The sequence below is a fragment of the Colias eurytheme genome, chromosome 1 (genome assembly GCF_061535395.1).
Source record: "Colias eurytheme isolate Ceu_HAF_F1 chromosome 1, ilColEury1 Martin Lab GWU primary, whole genome shotgun sequence".
In the NCBI taxonomy this organism is placed as follows: Eukaryota; Metazoa; Arthropoda; class Insecta; order Lepidoptera; family Pieridae; genus Colias; species Colias eurytheme.
In genome coordinates, this window is record NC_142980.1 from 10,773,079 (window position 1) to 10,789,913 (window position 16,835).

The following is a 16,835-nucleotide window of genomic DNA, read 5'->3' on the forward strand; positions in this document are numbered from 1 at the left end:
AAGGGATATTGATTCTAATATCTTTAATCGTATAACATAAAATATTATGTTATAGGTATCTACTTTTAATTTAATTGCTAAGCGTCATAGTATAGTATTATAATATTATCTGTGGCATTATACATACATTCCTTATATTATCAAATGATTATATCATAATGAATATCGTCAACCGAGGCAAGTGTGACAGTGGGGCTAGTGTAACAAATTCAAATTACGCGCCCTAAACACGTTTATTTGTTTTAACGCCATCTAACGTACGTTAGAAGAACTTATTCATCATTAATTTTTATATCGACACACAGCAAATACTCAACTGTTTTACCGACATACGCCATTTTGAAAAACAAAGCGAATTATGATTGAAGTCCGTGATATCTGGGACGTCGCGTTTAGTGATTTTTGGTGTTTTGGAGTGATGTTTTAAGGAGTTAAAGGTAAGCGACAAAGTATTACGATTTGTATTTGAAGTTTTATATGTTTCTGTGCCCAAATTTCTGATATTCTTTGACATATGTGCAATGTCACACTTACCTCACCCGCTAACCTAACATGGGAAAGTGTGACACAGTCACACTTACCCCAGCCCTTTTGTATGAGGATACCATGATAGTGATGGGACAGCATATATTTATACAACGATTTTTTTAAAAGTAAAATTGAAGAATTTTTTTTGTTTTAGATGGTACGATACTATAAAAGAAAAGTTACTGATAAATACTCTCAAGAAACTCTACGCGAAGCAGTCAAAGCAGTAGGTACGGGAGCAGCATATGACAGCTTTGAAAGCATCCAGAGTTTACAATGTTCCTAGAGCAACTATAATTTCACACGTAAATGGTGTTCGTGGTGTAAAATCGAAATCTCATGGGAGACCAACAGTTTTTTCAGAGGATTTTGAGAAGAAAATGGCTTCAATTGTAATAGTTACTTTTTTTAATTAAATATAATATTTAACTAATAAGTACATATTTACGTTTTATTATAATGCTTAAACCTTCCCGGGGGAAGTGTAACATACTGTCACATCACTAGTCCTTGAAAAATCTGTCACACTTACCCCTTCTAGAATATAAATCTGTTGCAAGCAAGAATAGACTATCGTGTTATTGAATTAGATTATAAATTAAGTTGACATATTTAATATCTCATTATTTCAGTAAGAGACCAGCAACAATAACCAGAGGAACAAATAAAAATGCTATCTGTTACACTTGCCCCATTCCTGGGGTAAGTGTGTCAATCTCCAACCTTCCTTTCTTTTTGCTTACGTATGTCACACAAAACTTCTAGGAACATTACAAATCATTGTTAAAATATTGAACAAATGAATAATTAATGTATTAAAATTAAAATATCGGCATAGGACTATTACGGTAACGAAATGTTTAAAAAAATAATTTGTACCATTTAAATTTATGTCACACTTGCCTCGGCTGACCTTACACAAATATCACTATAATTTTAACTATCATTATACATAACAGTCATTATTCTAATGTAACCACTGCATGGCGTTTAATAACACTTTTTATACAGGTTTCCATCGGAACTTTTTCTCGTATTCAGTTTCGAAACACTATTTTATTGTTCATGTATATATTGTAACACAAATGTACCTCGCGTGCACTATATGACTCAATTGTATTATAATTTCCAAGATAAAATGTGCATTATCAAAATTATATAAACAGTTTATCCAGTGCCACACCAATGCATCTTCAAACTCCATCAGTCTAGATGTTACACAGCTCGGTCCCGTTGCCACAATTCTGGATCTTCGGGTGTTTAGAAACACCACCAACGACAACATCAGGAGGATTGCTCCTCCTGCAAACCTCATTCAACCTGTTCGTCACTTCTGTATATTGTACTGTCCTCCGCGTCGCCGCTGCGCGACGGCTGGCGCGTCTGAACGCGCGAGCTGGCTGCAGATTCTTCAGGATCAGTGCTCGTTGTAGCTTTACTCCTGTATTCATTAAAATAAAGTCAGTCAACAGTGCTGTCAGGTAATATCTTATAAAGCACGAAGACGTGAAGCTGCAAGTCTTTATACAACCTCTACGCACAATCTGTACAACTAACACGTGACGCACATCTCAACACTTTTATTATGTTTACCACCTACGTCCTGATGTTTTTTCTAAGTGAATGAATATGAACAGTGTAATGATATTTCTGCAATTTTCTAGTCTACTGTCTTGTTGTAGCATGTCCATACAAAACAGAGGAAGAACTAGGAATGAAAGAAATAAAGCACAGAAAACTAAGTATGATGAACAACTATATGATGAAATTAGAAAGCAACGAACCAAATTTATAATGTATAATTTATTGTAATTCCATGTTTAATTGTGATGCATCTATTCTTAAGGCATCTATTATGTACGTTAATGATAATGAAACGATCGTTCGTTCACGTCACGTTCGTTAACGTTCACGTTAAGAAAATTGTTTTATTTTCTACGTCATCTGTAATCTAATATTTTCATGAAAATGAGCACCTACGTGATTATAATAATTATAACTGCGTTTTTAGACGCATTCTTTAATGTGTTTTATAAAGTTTTCGTTATAAAAATATAAGCGCTGAAAACAAAAAATAAAAATAAAATATAATGGTCGTAACGTAAGCCTTGATTGTGTTACATAATGTTTTATTGTATTTGAGTAAATGGCTACTAATGTAAGTGTTCTTGCCTCTTGAAGAACATCAGCCAGCCTCTTTTTTGTCATCCATCCAATCTTGAGTTCCAAGCTGAAGTATTGAAGATTGAGCTGACAATGTTAAGTGAAGTCTCATCACTTCCGTAATATATAAGACTAAATAAAGACTATTAGGGAGGACTAAATAAAATCTTATATGTACCATTTTACCCATGTTCTATTTCACCAAGCATGGACGCTCACAATTAAATGATCTAAACACTAGTTATAGTACAATAATATGTTGGACGAATAAAAATAAAATGATAAAGGTACTGAAAAATATAAAGTGAAAATTATATTGGTTACTATTGAGATTGAGAACTTAAGATTTTTAATAAAATAACAAATAATTTGATAATATCAATTTACTAACCTGCTTCCTAATAGTTTGTACTTCTTGTCACTTTTTTCGCTCGGACTTGGGCTTGGTCCTCGGTCTAAGTGCTACGAAATTATAAAATGCAACGTATATACAATACTCGTATATATAAACTGAGACTTTTTAGGTTATTTAAAATAATCTGTGTACATTAATTGCGAGTTATTTGGCAAAATATTACATATATTAAATACCTATATTTATATTGTAATATACAAATATACAAATTACTGCTTCAGAATTAAAATCATAGATTAAAAACGTCAACATTCTAATATAACTCGTATTACAAAGTAATTACCTGGCTAGAATAGATGGGTGTATCCAAATGTGATTGGCTGTATACATTGCCCATTTTTGACAATGGAGGATTTTTGAATGAGTAGGAGAAAGCTAAACCACGTTTTAGCGAATTCCTGAAAGAATTTTTATAAATACAATTTGTTTCTTCAACATTATGAATTTTTCTTTTGATAGTCTTTAAATAAAAATAAATAAATTAAATTTTAAAATATCTATTGAAACATAAAGGTTAAAAAAGATAAAACAATAAAATTTAGCACCTGGTCGGGCTCGGCGGCGGGTAACTGATGCCACGATTATCCGGTGATAAAAATTGTGAGGCAGCTAATCGATTTCGTTGTAACAGTTCTTGGTGAGATCGGTACATTCTTTCGGATGCTGAAAATCCAGGTTGACTGCAAATATAACTTAATGTGAGTCACTCCATACATGCTCCAAACGGAAGAAATGTATAGCTATTTTTATGTTGATTTTCAAGTCCGCATTTATCGCATACTTAATGCGAATATTTATTAATAAATATTTTCTATTAATTTTCAAATTATTATCTTTCGAAAATTTTAGATAAGAGAAGGAAGATAAAGAGTATTACGCACTTTTAATTGAATGCATAATACTTTCTCTATTACTACACTTTACGGACCAGTCAAAGTCAAGTTACAATGAAGCTGATGAAGGCGATTTAAATTGGAAAAGGATAGGTAACGCAGTCTAACCCTTTTTTAAGTAGGGAAATCTTGCATAGAAATCCACGGCCCCCGGGGAAGGAGCCGTGGGTTATGCCGACATAAGAGACTGGGTTAGGTTACCCCAATACTCGCGGCCCTATCAATAAAACGGCTCGACGGAACACAGTGGGGTCTTAGTCGGTAAGAATTCGAATTCTTACCGACTAAGACCCCACTGTGTTCCGTCGAGCCGCTTTATTGATAGGGCCGCGAGTATTGGGGTATATGTATATCTATCCCGTATTAAGAAAATCAATAGAACCTAACCTCACACTTGTCGTTAATTGGTAAGACTCTTGGTTGAGATTCGGTTGACTGCTGAGCACGGTGACATTGTTTTGGCCGTGCACACTCAATGTATGTCGACTTGGCTGCGCCGGCGAAGGTGCTAGTAAAGCAGACGAGGTTTCCGGCGGCTGAAAATTGACTTGTCTAAATATTTCGATATGGTAGCCTAAGCTATTATCAAATGATGTAATGATATGATATTAAGTGTTAAGTTGTTACCGTAAAATGTATTATGAGTTATGTGCTTTTATATTGTATTATTATCATATAAATGTATCTAAATAATGATAATCTTTATGAGGTACTTGGCAAAGTACGTTGTACGAGTAATGAAAAAAGTTATTTGTTTTGTAAAACTTTCAAGAGAAGTGAACACTACCCAGTGTACTGAAATAGTTTGACTGTGAACGAGTCGTGTGACGATGTGACTGTGTGAAAGGGGCTCAGTAATGACACCAAATTACGTACCGGTTGCTCCACGGCTACTGGCGTGTCACACTCGTTCACCACGTTCACTGTGATTGATGTTATTGCTGAAAACGAATCGAGCTGGTAAAATGTAGGTCAGATGATCCTCAAATATTTTGTAAGAAAACATCTTGCGTGAAGACGATAACGCGTATGAAAAACATCTTCGTATAATGAAGCTTTTTAAGTAGACTTCTGTGGCGTCAATTTTGTTAAATTTACTGTAATTACATTTTTATCCAAATATTTTCTTTCCATTTTATTTTACATCGTTTTTTGCTAATATCAACTGAAAATTTAGCAGTTGCTGGCAACACGACATTTATTATGCACACATAAATAAAAACAAATTGAACACTCATTGCTTCATAATCAATAAATAAACAAAAACATAGAGGATATAGACAGTGAATCTGAAAATAGGCTATCATCTCATGCATTAGAATAATAAGGCACAAATTTAAACACAGTAAAATCAAATAAAGTAATACGAATACATACCTTTGCAAGAAATAAAACAGCAAAACAAAAATAATAACTTACTTTTTCACATAGGAACACACAGGTATAAGTAGCCTCCACACAACTCTTCAGGAAAGATAGGTGACAGAGGGTAAATCAAAGGAAAACATTTGGCTACAACGGAGCGGTCTGCAGGGACTTACCCGCCAGCTGGACTATGGGGCTCTTAGAACGGGAGCGCGGTTCGACGGAGCGTCCTCTACGAGGGAGAAGCCGCCTAAAGCGGCTTTCCTCGGGCACAGGCACACTGTGGGTTATACTACATGATTAACAAAATATGAATAAACAATCATTTACTTACGCTGGTCATATTTCTGATCAAGGGAAGCGCTTGCTCTGTATATGATTTTGCTTGGCCCAAACTGCTGATCGTCGCGGGAGGCAGCGCTGTTGATTCGGATTAATATGAACTGTTAACGGCGTGTGTATTTCGCAAGTGAACATACTTTCGCAGTGTCCATCGGTTATCTCCTTCCTATCTTGTATGCTCTTAGATTCTCAATCCAAATAAATTATAACTTCTAGCTTATACACTATATATACACAAATAGTTTGATGGAACTCTGCATAATAAAATAAAATAGATACAAAGAAAAAAAGACAAAATATATCGCTATTAGGTTTTTTCATGAAATCCAAGTCTGTAATTGAAAGATTAATAGCAGCGCGACCTGTTCTTGACTTACAACAAGGGCGATAAAATTGCGTAACATTTCACGAAGATACGGTTGGCAAAAAATAGTCGCTAAGCATTAAATATAAGCAGAAATAACCTGAGAGACTGTTGGAAGCTGGACAATCGTGACTGTCGCGAGCTGGCAGTCGAGCTCCGGTGGATGAATTGACGATGAGAGCTTGAAGGACCCGCTCGAGGACCTTGACAATCACAATGGGATCACATTGATACTAAATCTGGTTTCAATTTATTGTTAAAGCAAATAAATAACAAGAACACGTTCCAAATTCTTGCTAAAGCCAGAGAACGTTAATTTAACCTTCTTTTTTAAATAAATTGTCTATTTAAAACATGAGTTATTTATAGTTTGCGTTTGTAGCAAAATAAAGTTATTATTAAAGTCTTGAAGGTACGAAATCACAATTATTATTTTTTGGACTTATTTATGCCAATTGTTTCTACATCTGAAATTCTATATCTCATTAGGCTTTTTCTACACTATATACATACCTTCTATGGAGTCAGTCAAGGACTGAGAGTATTCGTTGTCAGTGGAAGCCCCCATGCTGCGATGCAACATTGTAGCTACTCTTTCACGAGCTTCGTTTTCAACTGCTATCTCTTCTGCTGACTTTATCTAACATTTGGCAGTGTGTGTGAATATTTACATAAAATAGAAGCACTGTTAGATAATGAATTGCCCTGATTTTACATATTATTCACCTTCTCCTAATATAATACTTTATATTATGCATAAATAAGCAAGATTATAAGTTGCTTTGCTGTTAAACCGTTAAAAGATAACACAACTTACAGTACGAGTGTTTAAAACCAGTCCGTTGCGAATGTTATTGCGAATTTTTCAGACTATTAAGAAGTCTTCATTTAAATATGCGATACGGAATAAAATTATCTAATCAATGAGGAAACTTTTATTTTGAGAGAGTTACAGTTATAATTTAATGAATAGTTTTAATTATGTTTCAAGTGGTAAATTGCTTTATTCCAAATGATAAATTATTTGTGTGTTATTACGTGTTTAATTGGTTTCGATAAGAAAAATATTACGAGCTGAATAAACTGTTATTCTCTAACTTACTCTGTGGGCCATAGAGGTGTCTGTGGAGGTATCTAAGTCCATTTCGCTTAGATCTCTGTTGGGATTTCTCGCTGCCCATATACTCATCTCATACGACATTTTAGCTTCTTTTATTTTGCTTTCCAATGTCTGTAATAAATATAACATATGCAACCTGACATGCGATAAAAATATATAAGTAGTATTTTTTATCGTTTATTTAAATAGTAACAATATGAACTTATCTGCTTTACCTTGTTACCAATTTAAGAATAGTAAAAAGATTTTTATGATTCGTTGTGAGAAAGTATACGATTTTAGATGTATAGCATGTATGTATGTATTGTTAACCTTTAAGCTCTGGGCTGGGGTTGGGTCCTTTGATGATTCTGTCAGAGAAAAGCAGCCCATAGAAGAGCCACATTCGTCCACTATTAAGAACAAATGCCCGTATAGTTGATTCACGTTTTTAATTAACCTCTGAGCGTGAATCAGGCGCGCCAAAAATATCTTCGGTCTAAAAAATAAATGGCTATCAAAGAATCTGATAAGGACACGACAACATCAAAATAGTTTTATTTGAATTGCAAATTGCTAAATGTAAGTAATGGCAATGTTTCGCTTTTATTAACATTGTATAATGTATATGCTATAGGTTTATACCTATAGTACCTATATAAAAAGGTAGTAAAGACAGATACAAATCGGCCTTATAAAACTGGCTAACATTATTCATGTAGCTTGTATCATAGACGACTTTTTGTTCATTTATTTTACAGCATCGTTTCGGGGATTTGTCGCGGTTTGACCTGCGTAAAGTGCGTCACACACGGTGAAGATACTATATTATTTTATGTTAAGATTCTCTAATACAAAATATTACAGTATCTTAAGGTATCCGGTATCAGCGTTCTGGCCATCATTTTTAGGGTTCCGTACCTCAAAAGGAAAAAACGGAACCCTTATAGGATCACTTTGTTGTCCGTCTGTCCGTCCGTCCGTCTGTCAAGACCCTTTTTCTCAGGAACGCGTGGAGGTATGAAGCTTAAATTTATATCAATTACTCAAGTCTACTGTCCCTTGAAGCTGTGAAAAAATCAAACTTCTAAGCCAACGCAATCAAAAGATACAGCCGTTTATGCCGCAAATTTTCGACACATGCAAGGGAATCAAAACCTACAGGGTGCTTCCCGTAAACTTAGAATCTTGAAATTTGGTACGAAGCAACGTCTTATAGCATAGATAAAGGAAAAATTACGAAAACCATAAATTTTTAGTTACATCACAAAAAATATTTTTTTTTAATAATATTAAACTTACTACCCATTTCCTCATAAACGCGTAGAGGTATTAAATTGAAATTCATACCAAATACTCAAATCTATAATACCTTTAAGCTGTAACAAAATCAAACTTCTATGTCAACTAGACTACAGGCCCGTGTTGAAAAAATTATGGGTCATTTGACCCACCACCTGACCTATCTAGAATGATATAAGAGCATAAAATAATAAGATTCAGCACTATGACGTCACTTGTAAGCTGTCCACCTGAGTGCAGATGAGAATTCGAAGGTTCAGGAAGAGATTTTCTCCCCTTGTCTCCATGATTTTTGTACGGCGTTACGGAATAATTGATTAAAAGTAGTATAGAAATAGTATGACACAGATGCCGTACAAAATCAAATGACCAAATTTACCCCGGCAACTGTCGAAAAATAAAAATAAATTCCGACTTTTTGGACCACCATTTTTGTAAGGAACCTGTGTCATACTATTTCTATACTGCTTTTAAGCCATTATTCCGCAACGCCGTACAAAAATCATGGAGACAAGGGGAGAAAATCTCTACCTGAACCTTCGAATTCTCATCTGCACTCAGGTGGACAGCTTACAAGTGACGTCATAGTGCTGAATGTTATTATTTTATGCTCTTATATCATTCTAGATAGGTCAGGTGGTGGGTCAAATGACCCATAATTTTTTCAACATGGGCCTGTAGTCTAAACGCAATCAAAAGAAACAGCAATTTAAGCTGCATATTTTGAAACTCGCAAGTACTCGCAAGGGAATCAAAACCTAAAGGGTACTTCCAGTCGACCTAGAATCTTGAAATTTGGCATGAAGCAACGTTTTATAGCACACATAAAGGAAAAATTCCGAAAACCTTAAATTTTTAGTTACATTACAAAATATATATTTATTTTTTAATAAATATAAACTTATTACTTTTTTCCTCATGAACGCGTAGAGCTATCAAGTTGAAATTCATATCAAATACTTAGATCTAATTGCCTTTAACCCGTGAAAAAAAAAAATTGCAGGTTTGTACGGAACCCTCGGTACGCGAGTCCGACTCGCACTTGGCCGGTTTTTCTTTTTGTCAATGCGTAGGTACTAAGACCCCTGTAGAACCGCCATCATATTATATATTATCTTCACCGTGTTTGACGCGCTTAAAGTCAATAACTAAATATAAAATGTTATTTAGTTGTTGACGTACCTTATCATCTTATATGGCAATACATTTCCCTTAGACTGTTTTTTACAAATCATCATTAAATCTGTTAGTAATATTACGCGTACTTCCACCTGTAAGAAAGCATTTAATTGTTTTTATAATTATTGTTTGACACCACTATTATTTTCTAAAAAACAATAGCTAGGGCAAACGAATAAATTCGCAAAAAGTAATTCGCTTGCATATCTTAAGTTACAAAAAAAGGATGCATCCACATTCGCATAACCGTGATATTTTAATATCTTGCCTCTTTTCCGATGTGGTCTTTGAAGCGGAACTCACTGTCTAAAATCACACTACGGTAGTGCGACAGTGCACAGTGAGCCATAGGGTGCCTCAGGTTCAAGGCACTGTTGCATTTGAATAGTTTCTCCATTTCTTCGTCCTTAAATTCCTGAAATAGTGTGCTTTTGTAAAAAACAACTCCCGTATAAAAGTTTCAGCAGTGCCTTTAGATTAGGCACGTGTATGAGATTGATGCTATACATGCAATTTAATATAATATATTATTTGAATATTATTATTTCAAATATACTTACAGAGCTTATTATAACTTATAACATTTTTTTGTTTTGGTCGAGAGATATTTATTTCTCAGACTAAGTTTAAAGAAAATTTTATGCGTGAAAAATGAAGTTTATTTTATTGAAAGTAGTTTACGTACCAATTCATAGGGTTCAATAGTACAAGTTAGCTCATCGAGCTGTTCCAACTCTTCGCGCTGCCGCATTGATCGATTCAAATCTGTCACGTAACATTTTACGAAGCTTTCCTATTATGTGAAATAAAAAAACGTTGTCAAATCAAATACTTACGAAAGACATCGTCCTGACATATGATATGATTTTTAACATGTATTTCCTTTTTTTGTACTTACGTATTTATTCACCATTTTGTGTTACTTACTTTTGTTAATACCTATTACCTAAATAGTTTCTGAAAACTGGCAAGCTTAACAAATATTAGTATATTGAAATTATTGTAGCTAATCTAATTTGTGCACCTTTGTAACGCATATTTTCAATAAAAATTGGCTGTACAATATATGTATTACTACCCAAAGGGCTTAGACTATATCGCCCCTCCAAAAAGGCAAACAGACACAGATTTCTATATGAGGGAACAAAGTTGCTTTTTGTTCGAATTGACAACATTTCATTTTTTCATGAAATCATGAAGAAACCGTTTCTTCATTTTGCTATTGTGACCACTGAACATATTTAATTTTTTTTTTATATCATATTTTAAGAGAAAATAAATAAAAACAAAAACCGATCTGACGTCAAACATTCGGTAGAATACATAAATAAGTATCTGAATTAGAACAGGAAAAATGTAGTCTACTGTATGAATGAGGTCATTTTGACGGATTTTTAAACTAAAAAAAAAGAAATCCTAAATATTTTCGAAAACCAAAAAATACGGGTACTTTTCTTTTTAAAACGTTGCCAATGTTGTCAAAAATAATCTGAGTAAGTTTTTAAAATATTTTTTTGAAGAAGTATATTTGATAATATACTTCTTCTAATGTATTTTGTAACAATAATTTTATTATAATATTATTTATGTACCAATTTAAGAACGGAATGTATTGTACCTCTATAAGTACAGTATATTTTCTAAAGCTGTATACAATAATATCTGTATTGTATACACTGTATCTCTATACAGCTTTTACATTAGCTTTTTCCACTGAAGAAATTTTAATACTTTTAATAAATATTTAATTGGATCCAGTTGAAATATTAAAATTTACATCAATGTTCACCCAAACAGAAATCCCGCATATAAAAATGAACAAAAGCGCCTTAAGACTAGGTTGCGGCGTGACCATGTCTGGTGGCCTAATATAAAAGGGGTTATATTCCTAAGTCCACCCCGAATGAGTAAGTGAGCTTACCATTGCTTTTAGTGAGCCTGTTTCATCAGTTCCACCTGTATACACAGCGACTCGGCTAAGTATAAGGCTATACTTAGTGAGCCGCTGCATAGGTTTGACCAGAAGATCGGCTAACTGAAGTCTAAAACCGAAAAACCAGGCTTAGGGGGGGTAAATCACAAACATTATGAAAATATACGTCAAAACAAAGGTGCGTATACCTGTTACATGATTTGTGTGTGTAGCACCAGGTAAGGTACGTCGAAAATTCAGGGTCCGCTTGTATACTCCGGAAATAATCCATCATCTTGGCTTGTTCGTTCATATATTTCTCGTATGGTTGAAATACCTCGTGGAAACGGCAAAAGCCGTTAGCCATCAATTCTGATTTGTAACTAAAAGTTTACGTCATATTGCAATTATGTAAACGACAAACAAAAGAAAACTAGGAGTAATGGATTCCATACTCAACAGACGTATCGATAATATTATGAACGATGTAAACCAGGCCCAGTGTAATTGTAAATACTTGTTATATTTTTGCGTAACATTAACTCATTTAATTCCAAATTACATACCTCTGCTTCTTTTTATATATTGTAGAAACATTCATATCATACCTACAGTTTAAAGCATGAGCGAATAAACAATTAAGAAAAATAAATTCTTACGGCTCATTATTTTCAACGGCTTCTTTAACCATTGGATAAAACGTCAAATTCCAAAAAGTGAGGTTTGCATTGAGTAGATCTGGGATATTCGAGAATAGTCTCTCAGTATCTACTTCGAGCATTTTACCATTGTCTTGTAGAGCGTGCGCGGCTGCTATGAATATCTGAAAATTATATATATATAGGTATATTGGTTTCGCTGGTCGGTTTCAAGTGTTTGCCATCGAAATTCGTGATAATTTGGTTTTTAAATTAAGTATACAAATATATATCATAATAATGCTGAAATATTTTCATTTTATTGATAACGATCACACCCTCTATCTTTTTTAATTCTTAACGTATGGCCGCTTCTATGTACTTTTCCTGCGACCAAGTTCTTAGTACTCCACGATTTCAGATTAACTTTACGAACTACCGAGCTGCCTTTTATTTTAAATGCAGTACAAGAAAATTAACTTTTCTTTTACCACTCGGGGAGTGCCAATAAAACCAGGACGGGGTTGGGTCGTGCTCTCTGTTTTATGCGATATTGTAGCCAGGATAAACGACAGATGCGCTTCCTATTTCAAACTTTCTTTCAATTTACTTCCGCGATCAACGACTAGATAAACTTGCGTAGGCTTAATCATTTAACGCGATTAAAAATCTTAATAGAATTATTCTGATCGTGAGTATCTACATGCGGCGCCATACACACGGCTATCGATTATCATACACGATAGAAAGCTATGAATATTCATTCTGACAGGATACCGACAGGTTTGCGTTGTATTATTGCGTTTCACTAATACCCTCTTCAACTCGGCCCGTTGAGCATAATTGGACGTGACGTAATATGCCGATAATTTTTCTATTTATTCCTTCTATACGACTTATTGATTCGACAACATCATCACAAAGGAAAACTAATTCCACTTTTGAGACACATTTTGTTCGAGCTGGTATAAAGGATGTTATAATGGCCTATCGGCTGAGTTTGCTCGTGGTTGTTTTGCAATTCCATTGTGACTGGTTGTTCTATTTGAGTGTTTTTAAAACGTATTCGACGTTAAAAAATGGATTTAAACTGAACCGTGTAATTAAATCGCGTGATTAAAATCTTCAGTTTCTCAAGTTCAAGAAGGCTATACATAATATTTGTTTCCTCTTGTTATGGTAATTAGATATGGGTAAAATACGACAATAATAGTGTGTTGATAATAATATACTGATGTTAACGATTTTAATGGTAAGTATTTCATTATTTTCCACTATAGGATAATTATTGGCACAACTTCATAACTTAGTGGTTGACGGTTGTGAAGTTCAACTTATACCTAATTGAATTTTTATTAATCTATGCGTGAACCGAGGCACATGTTGGAAAATATTATAAATTATTAACCCTCTGCATATCAAAGAAATCAGTTACGCGATAAGCTTTATGCATTATAAATGTGCAGAAAGGGTCGGTGCTACGTCTTATTTTCCGGCTTACCTACCATATACCTAAATATTACCTGATAACATGTCATGTCATAACAATACATCCCACGGCGAAAATATTTTTTAAATAAAAAATATAGTCTGTATTTGATTAACTGATAGTTCTTACTTCTCAATGATGATTAAAAAATATATAATATATTTAGTCCTTAATGTTCCTACAGTGATAGATAAGATAAGATAAGTTAATAAGTTACCGTGTGTATGCCCAATAAGATGTGATTCTAAAGTTTAGTATTTGATATTATAGGAACTAAGTCGTTATAAGCCTTCAAAATACATCCATCTTTCTATCTATGTAAGTTTTGGTGGCCTTCATTCAGCTACGTAACCACACAAATAACGGATACAAAGAACAAAAGAAAAAACTATAATGAGGAGAAATCAAATCATCGCATTTAAAAACAGTTCATATTGTGTAAAAACTGATGATCGTAGGCCATATTATTGCACGCCTCATAAGCGAAGCGTTGAGGTGGGTACTACTGTCACTTCGCGCAAAACATCTGATTTTTCAAACTTAAAATGTCTTTATGTATCATACATTGCACTTGTAAGATAATACATACACACACATATTAAGAAAAAACATTATTTTTAACGTTCATGATATTTTTGATGTCATTTTTGTTATTTAAACTAGTTAAAAAACAGTTTAAAAAAGTTCTGTCTTGGACGTCCGTGTGTCTGTATGTGCGGATCCTTTTTCTTGTTAACACGATAGCGACCGAAATACTTTACTAATCGAGTCTTTTTTTTTCTCTTACGCTTGAGTATGCTCAGGAATAGAACCCTTTCATTTTTCAGGGTCTGATTCGATGTGGTTTAATTGTTATTAAATAAACAAAAATAATAATTAATAAATATTTATTAAAAAAAAATTATGAGGCGTGCACTTTTGGATTTTCCAAATTATTTAATAATGTTGTGAAGAGTATCTAAGAGATAATAAATTACTACTACTACTTTTGGACGATATTAGTTTGTGTACCGCATCCAAAATTAAATAAAACACTTTTTAATGAATATAATTACAATACAAATATATATAATCGTAAACCCTTGAAATTGTTGAAATATTACCGCAATTTGAGTATTGTAGAGATACAGAGAGCGTTATGTTTTATAAAAAACAAGATAGACACAGGTCACAACGTATATAGTTTTCCGCTTCGTTTCTAATCCTTCTGAGAGTGCATTTTATAAATTAAAATAGTTTCATTGCATTAGGTCTAGCAGGTACAATCTACTTTAATCGAATAAACTTGGACGATTGCACAATGTCTTTGTTTATTTGCTGGTACACAACGGAGATTTTTTCAATGACTTTTGATAGAGTCGCGTGGACCTATATCTAATAAAGCATCTCCATGACTGGGAGTAAAAAGAACAAATATAAAGGTTAATTTTTAAAGTTAGCAGAAGCAAGCTTCAAAAGGAATTATCGAAACATGGTGCCGTGCTATATGGTGATATTCGGTGCGTGAGTCCAACACGCACTTGACCGCTTTTATTTGTAATAAACTCGAAATTATTTACTATAAAAACTTTTATTTGATTTGTCTCATAAATAATAGCTTCCCAATGATCGGCGAACGGTATGGATAAATTGTAATGACGAAATAGAGGAAGCTACTCAAACACCTCGTACTTAGGCACCTTGTTTGTGTTTCCGAGTTTCGAAGATTGGAGGATAATGCCATTACTCTTGTGTCAAGAGGGCTTGCTTTATCTACGAGAGGATTGAATGGTGCGAGGACTTTTCTTATAAAATTAATGGTTGCTATGCCCCATAGTGTGATGCGATCTCAGTTGCTGAGAACATATATTGAAAATACTTATAGCTAGGACGTGGCACCTTGTTTATGCTTTAAATGGAATGAACTAACTGAATAACACTTTGGATCTTAGCTACTTTTCAAATAGTCAGGACGATATTCTTTTGAAATAGATTTATTCCCTAAAAAGAGCTGCACAATTATACAATTTCGTATATTTTATCAGTTGGTTGGATAAATTATTCTCCTCCTCTTTATTATCAACTTAGTAAACCAGATAAAATTTAGTTAGGCTTTTCTAAAACCTTTTTTCAAGTTTTGAAATGTTCATTATATTTATTTATAAGGTATGGTTATTAAGTAGATTAATAAAGTAGAATACTACAGCTTCTTAAAAGGAAAACTTATAAAACTCTTTTGTAAAGAGAGAACTTGAAAAGAAGTCCATGATTAACGTTATTAAACCCCCTTGGGTTAGGCGGTCAGCGAAAATTCAGCTATTCGGACCTAAGGTAAGGGGTGAAGGGGTCCGCGTTTAGTATAGAATCAACGTGCTCGAAACTAAAATGAAAATATTTAGTAGGTATTTTCTATATCTAAAACAATCTCTAAATCGAGAAGGTAAACAAATACCTATGTATTTGTGATTTTATATCTACGAATTATTATTATCGTAAAATACGGCTGTAACTTGTAATGAGCATTTATATGATATTTTCGAGGTAACTTCAGGATTTTTTTTTATCGAGCAAATTTTTCCAATTGTGTTTTGGAAACAGTCATCCCATCACACATACGTTCTGTAATACATATTAGAAATTTCAGTGCGAAAAAACTTCAATATTGCACGCCTCATATGCGAAGCGTTGAGGTGGGTACTACTGTCACTTCGCGCAAAACATCTGATTTTTCAAACTTAAAATGTCTTTATGTATCATACATTGCACTTGTAAGATAATACATACACACACATATTAAGAAAAAACACTATTTTTAACATTCATGATATTTTTGATGTCATTTTTGTTATTTAAACTAGTTAAAAAACAGTTTAAAAAAGTTCTGTCTTGGACGTCCGTGTGTCTGTATGTGCGGAGGATTTTCTTGTTAACACGATAGCGACCGAAATACTTTACTATTCGAGTCTTTTTTTTCTCTTACGCTTGCTCAGGAATAGAACCCTTTCATTTTTCAGGGTCTGATTCGATGTGGTCTAATTGTTATTAAATAAACAAAAATAATAATTAATAAATAATTATTAAAAAAAATTATGAGGCGTGCACTTTTGGATTTTCCAAACTATTTTCAATTATAGCTCATAGATAACAGTCCATTTTGCCATTTTCAC

General features: G+C 33.6%; 1 protein-coding gene and 1 long non-coding RNA gene across 2 annotated transcripts in view; one reads left to right on the top strand and one right to left on the bottom strand.

Moving 5' to 3' along the window:
- The first annotated feature begins 360 nt into the window (after positions 1 to 360).
- LOC149911223 (uncharacterized) lies at positions 361 to 969 on the top strand. Its single transcript, XR_016457757.1, has 2 exons — positions 361 to 437; positions 683 to 969. It is a non-coding gene; the product is annotated as an uncharacterized LOC149911223 (long non-coding RNA).
- Positions 970 to 1,609: 640 nt separating this feature from the next.
- LOC149911224 (uncharacterized) overlaps positions 1,610 to 16,835 on the bottom strand; it is a 71,325-nt gene continuing 56,099 nt past the window's right edge. Inside the window, exons 7-23 of the mRNA XM_090117237.1 lie at positions 12,222 to 12,385; positions 11,772 to 11,945; positions 11,572 to 11,692; positions 10,336 to 10,443; positions 9,919 to 10,065; positions 9,654 to 9,742; positions 7,503 to 7,668; positions 7,173 to 7,301; positions 6,584 to 6,710; positions 6,171 to 6,273; positions 5,699 to 5,784; positions 4,876 to 4,940; positions 4,387 to 4,535; positions 3,652 to 3,786; positions 3,390 to 3,504; positions 3,083 to 3,153; positions 1,610 to 1,969 (exon numbers count right to left, since the gene is read on the bottom strand). Coding sequence (XP_089973363.1) covers positions 1,840 to 1,969; positions 3,083 to 3,153; positions 3,390 to 3,504; positions 3,652 to 3,786; positions 4,387 to 4,535; positions 4,876 to 4,940; positions 5,699 to 5,784; positions 6,171 to 6,273; positions 6,584 to 6,710; positions 7,173 to 7,301; positions 7,503 to 7,668; positions 9,654 to 9,742; positions 9,919 to 10,065; positions 10,336 to 10,443; positions 11,572 to 11,692; positions 11,772 to 11,945; positions 12,222 to 12,385 — 2,079 coding nt within the window. The 3' untranslated portion in view covers positions 1,610 to 1,839. The remainder of the gene's footprint in view (positions 1,970 to 3,082; positions 3,154 to 3,389; positions 3,505 to 3,651; positions 3,787 to 4,386; positions 4,536 to 4,875; positions 4,941 to 5,698; positions 5,785 to 6,170; positions 6,274 to 6,583; positions 6,711 to 7,172; positions 7,302 to 7,502; positions 7,669 to 9,653; positions 9,743 to 9,918; positions 10,066 to 10,335; positions 10,444 to 11,571; positions 11,693 to 11,771; positions 11,946 to 12,221; positions 12,386 to 16,835) is intronic.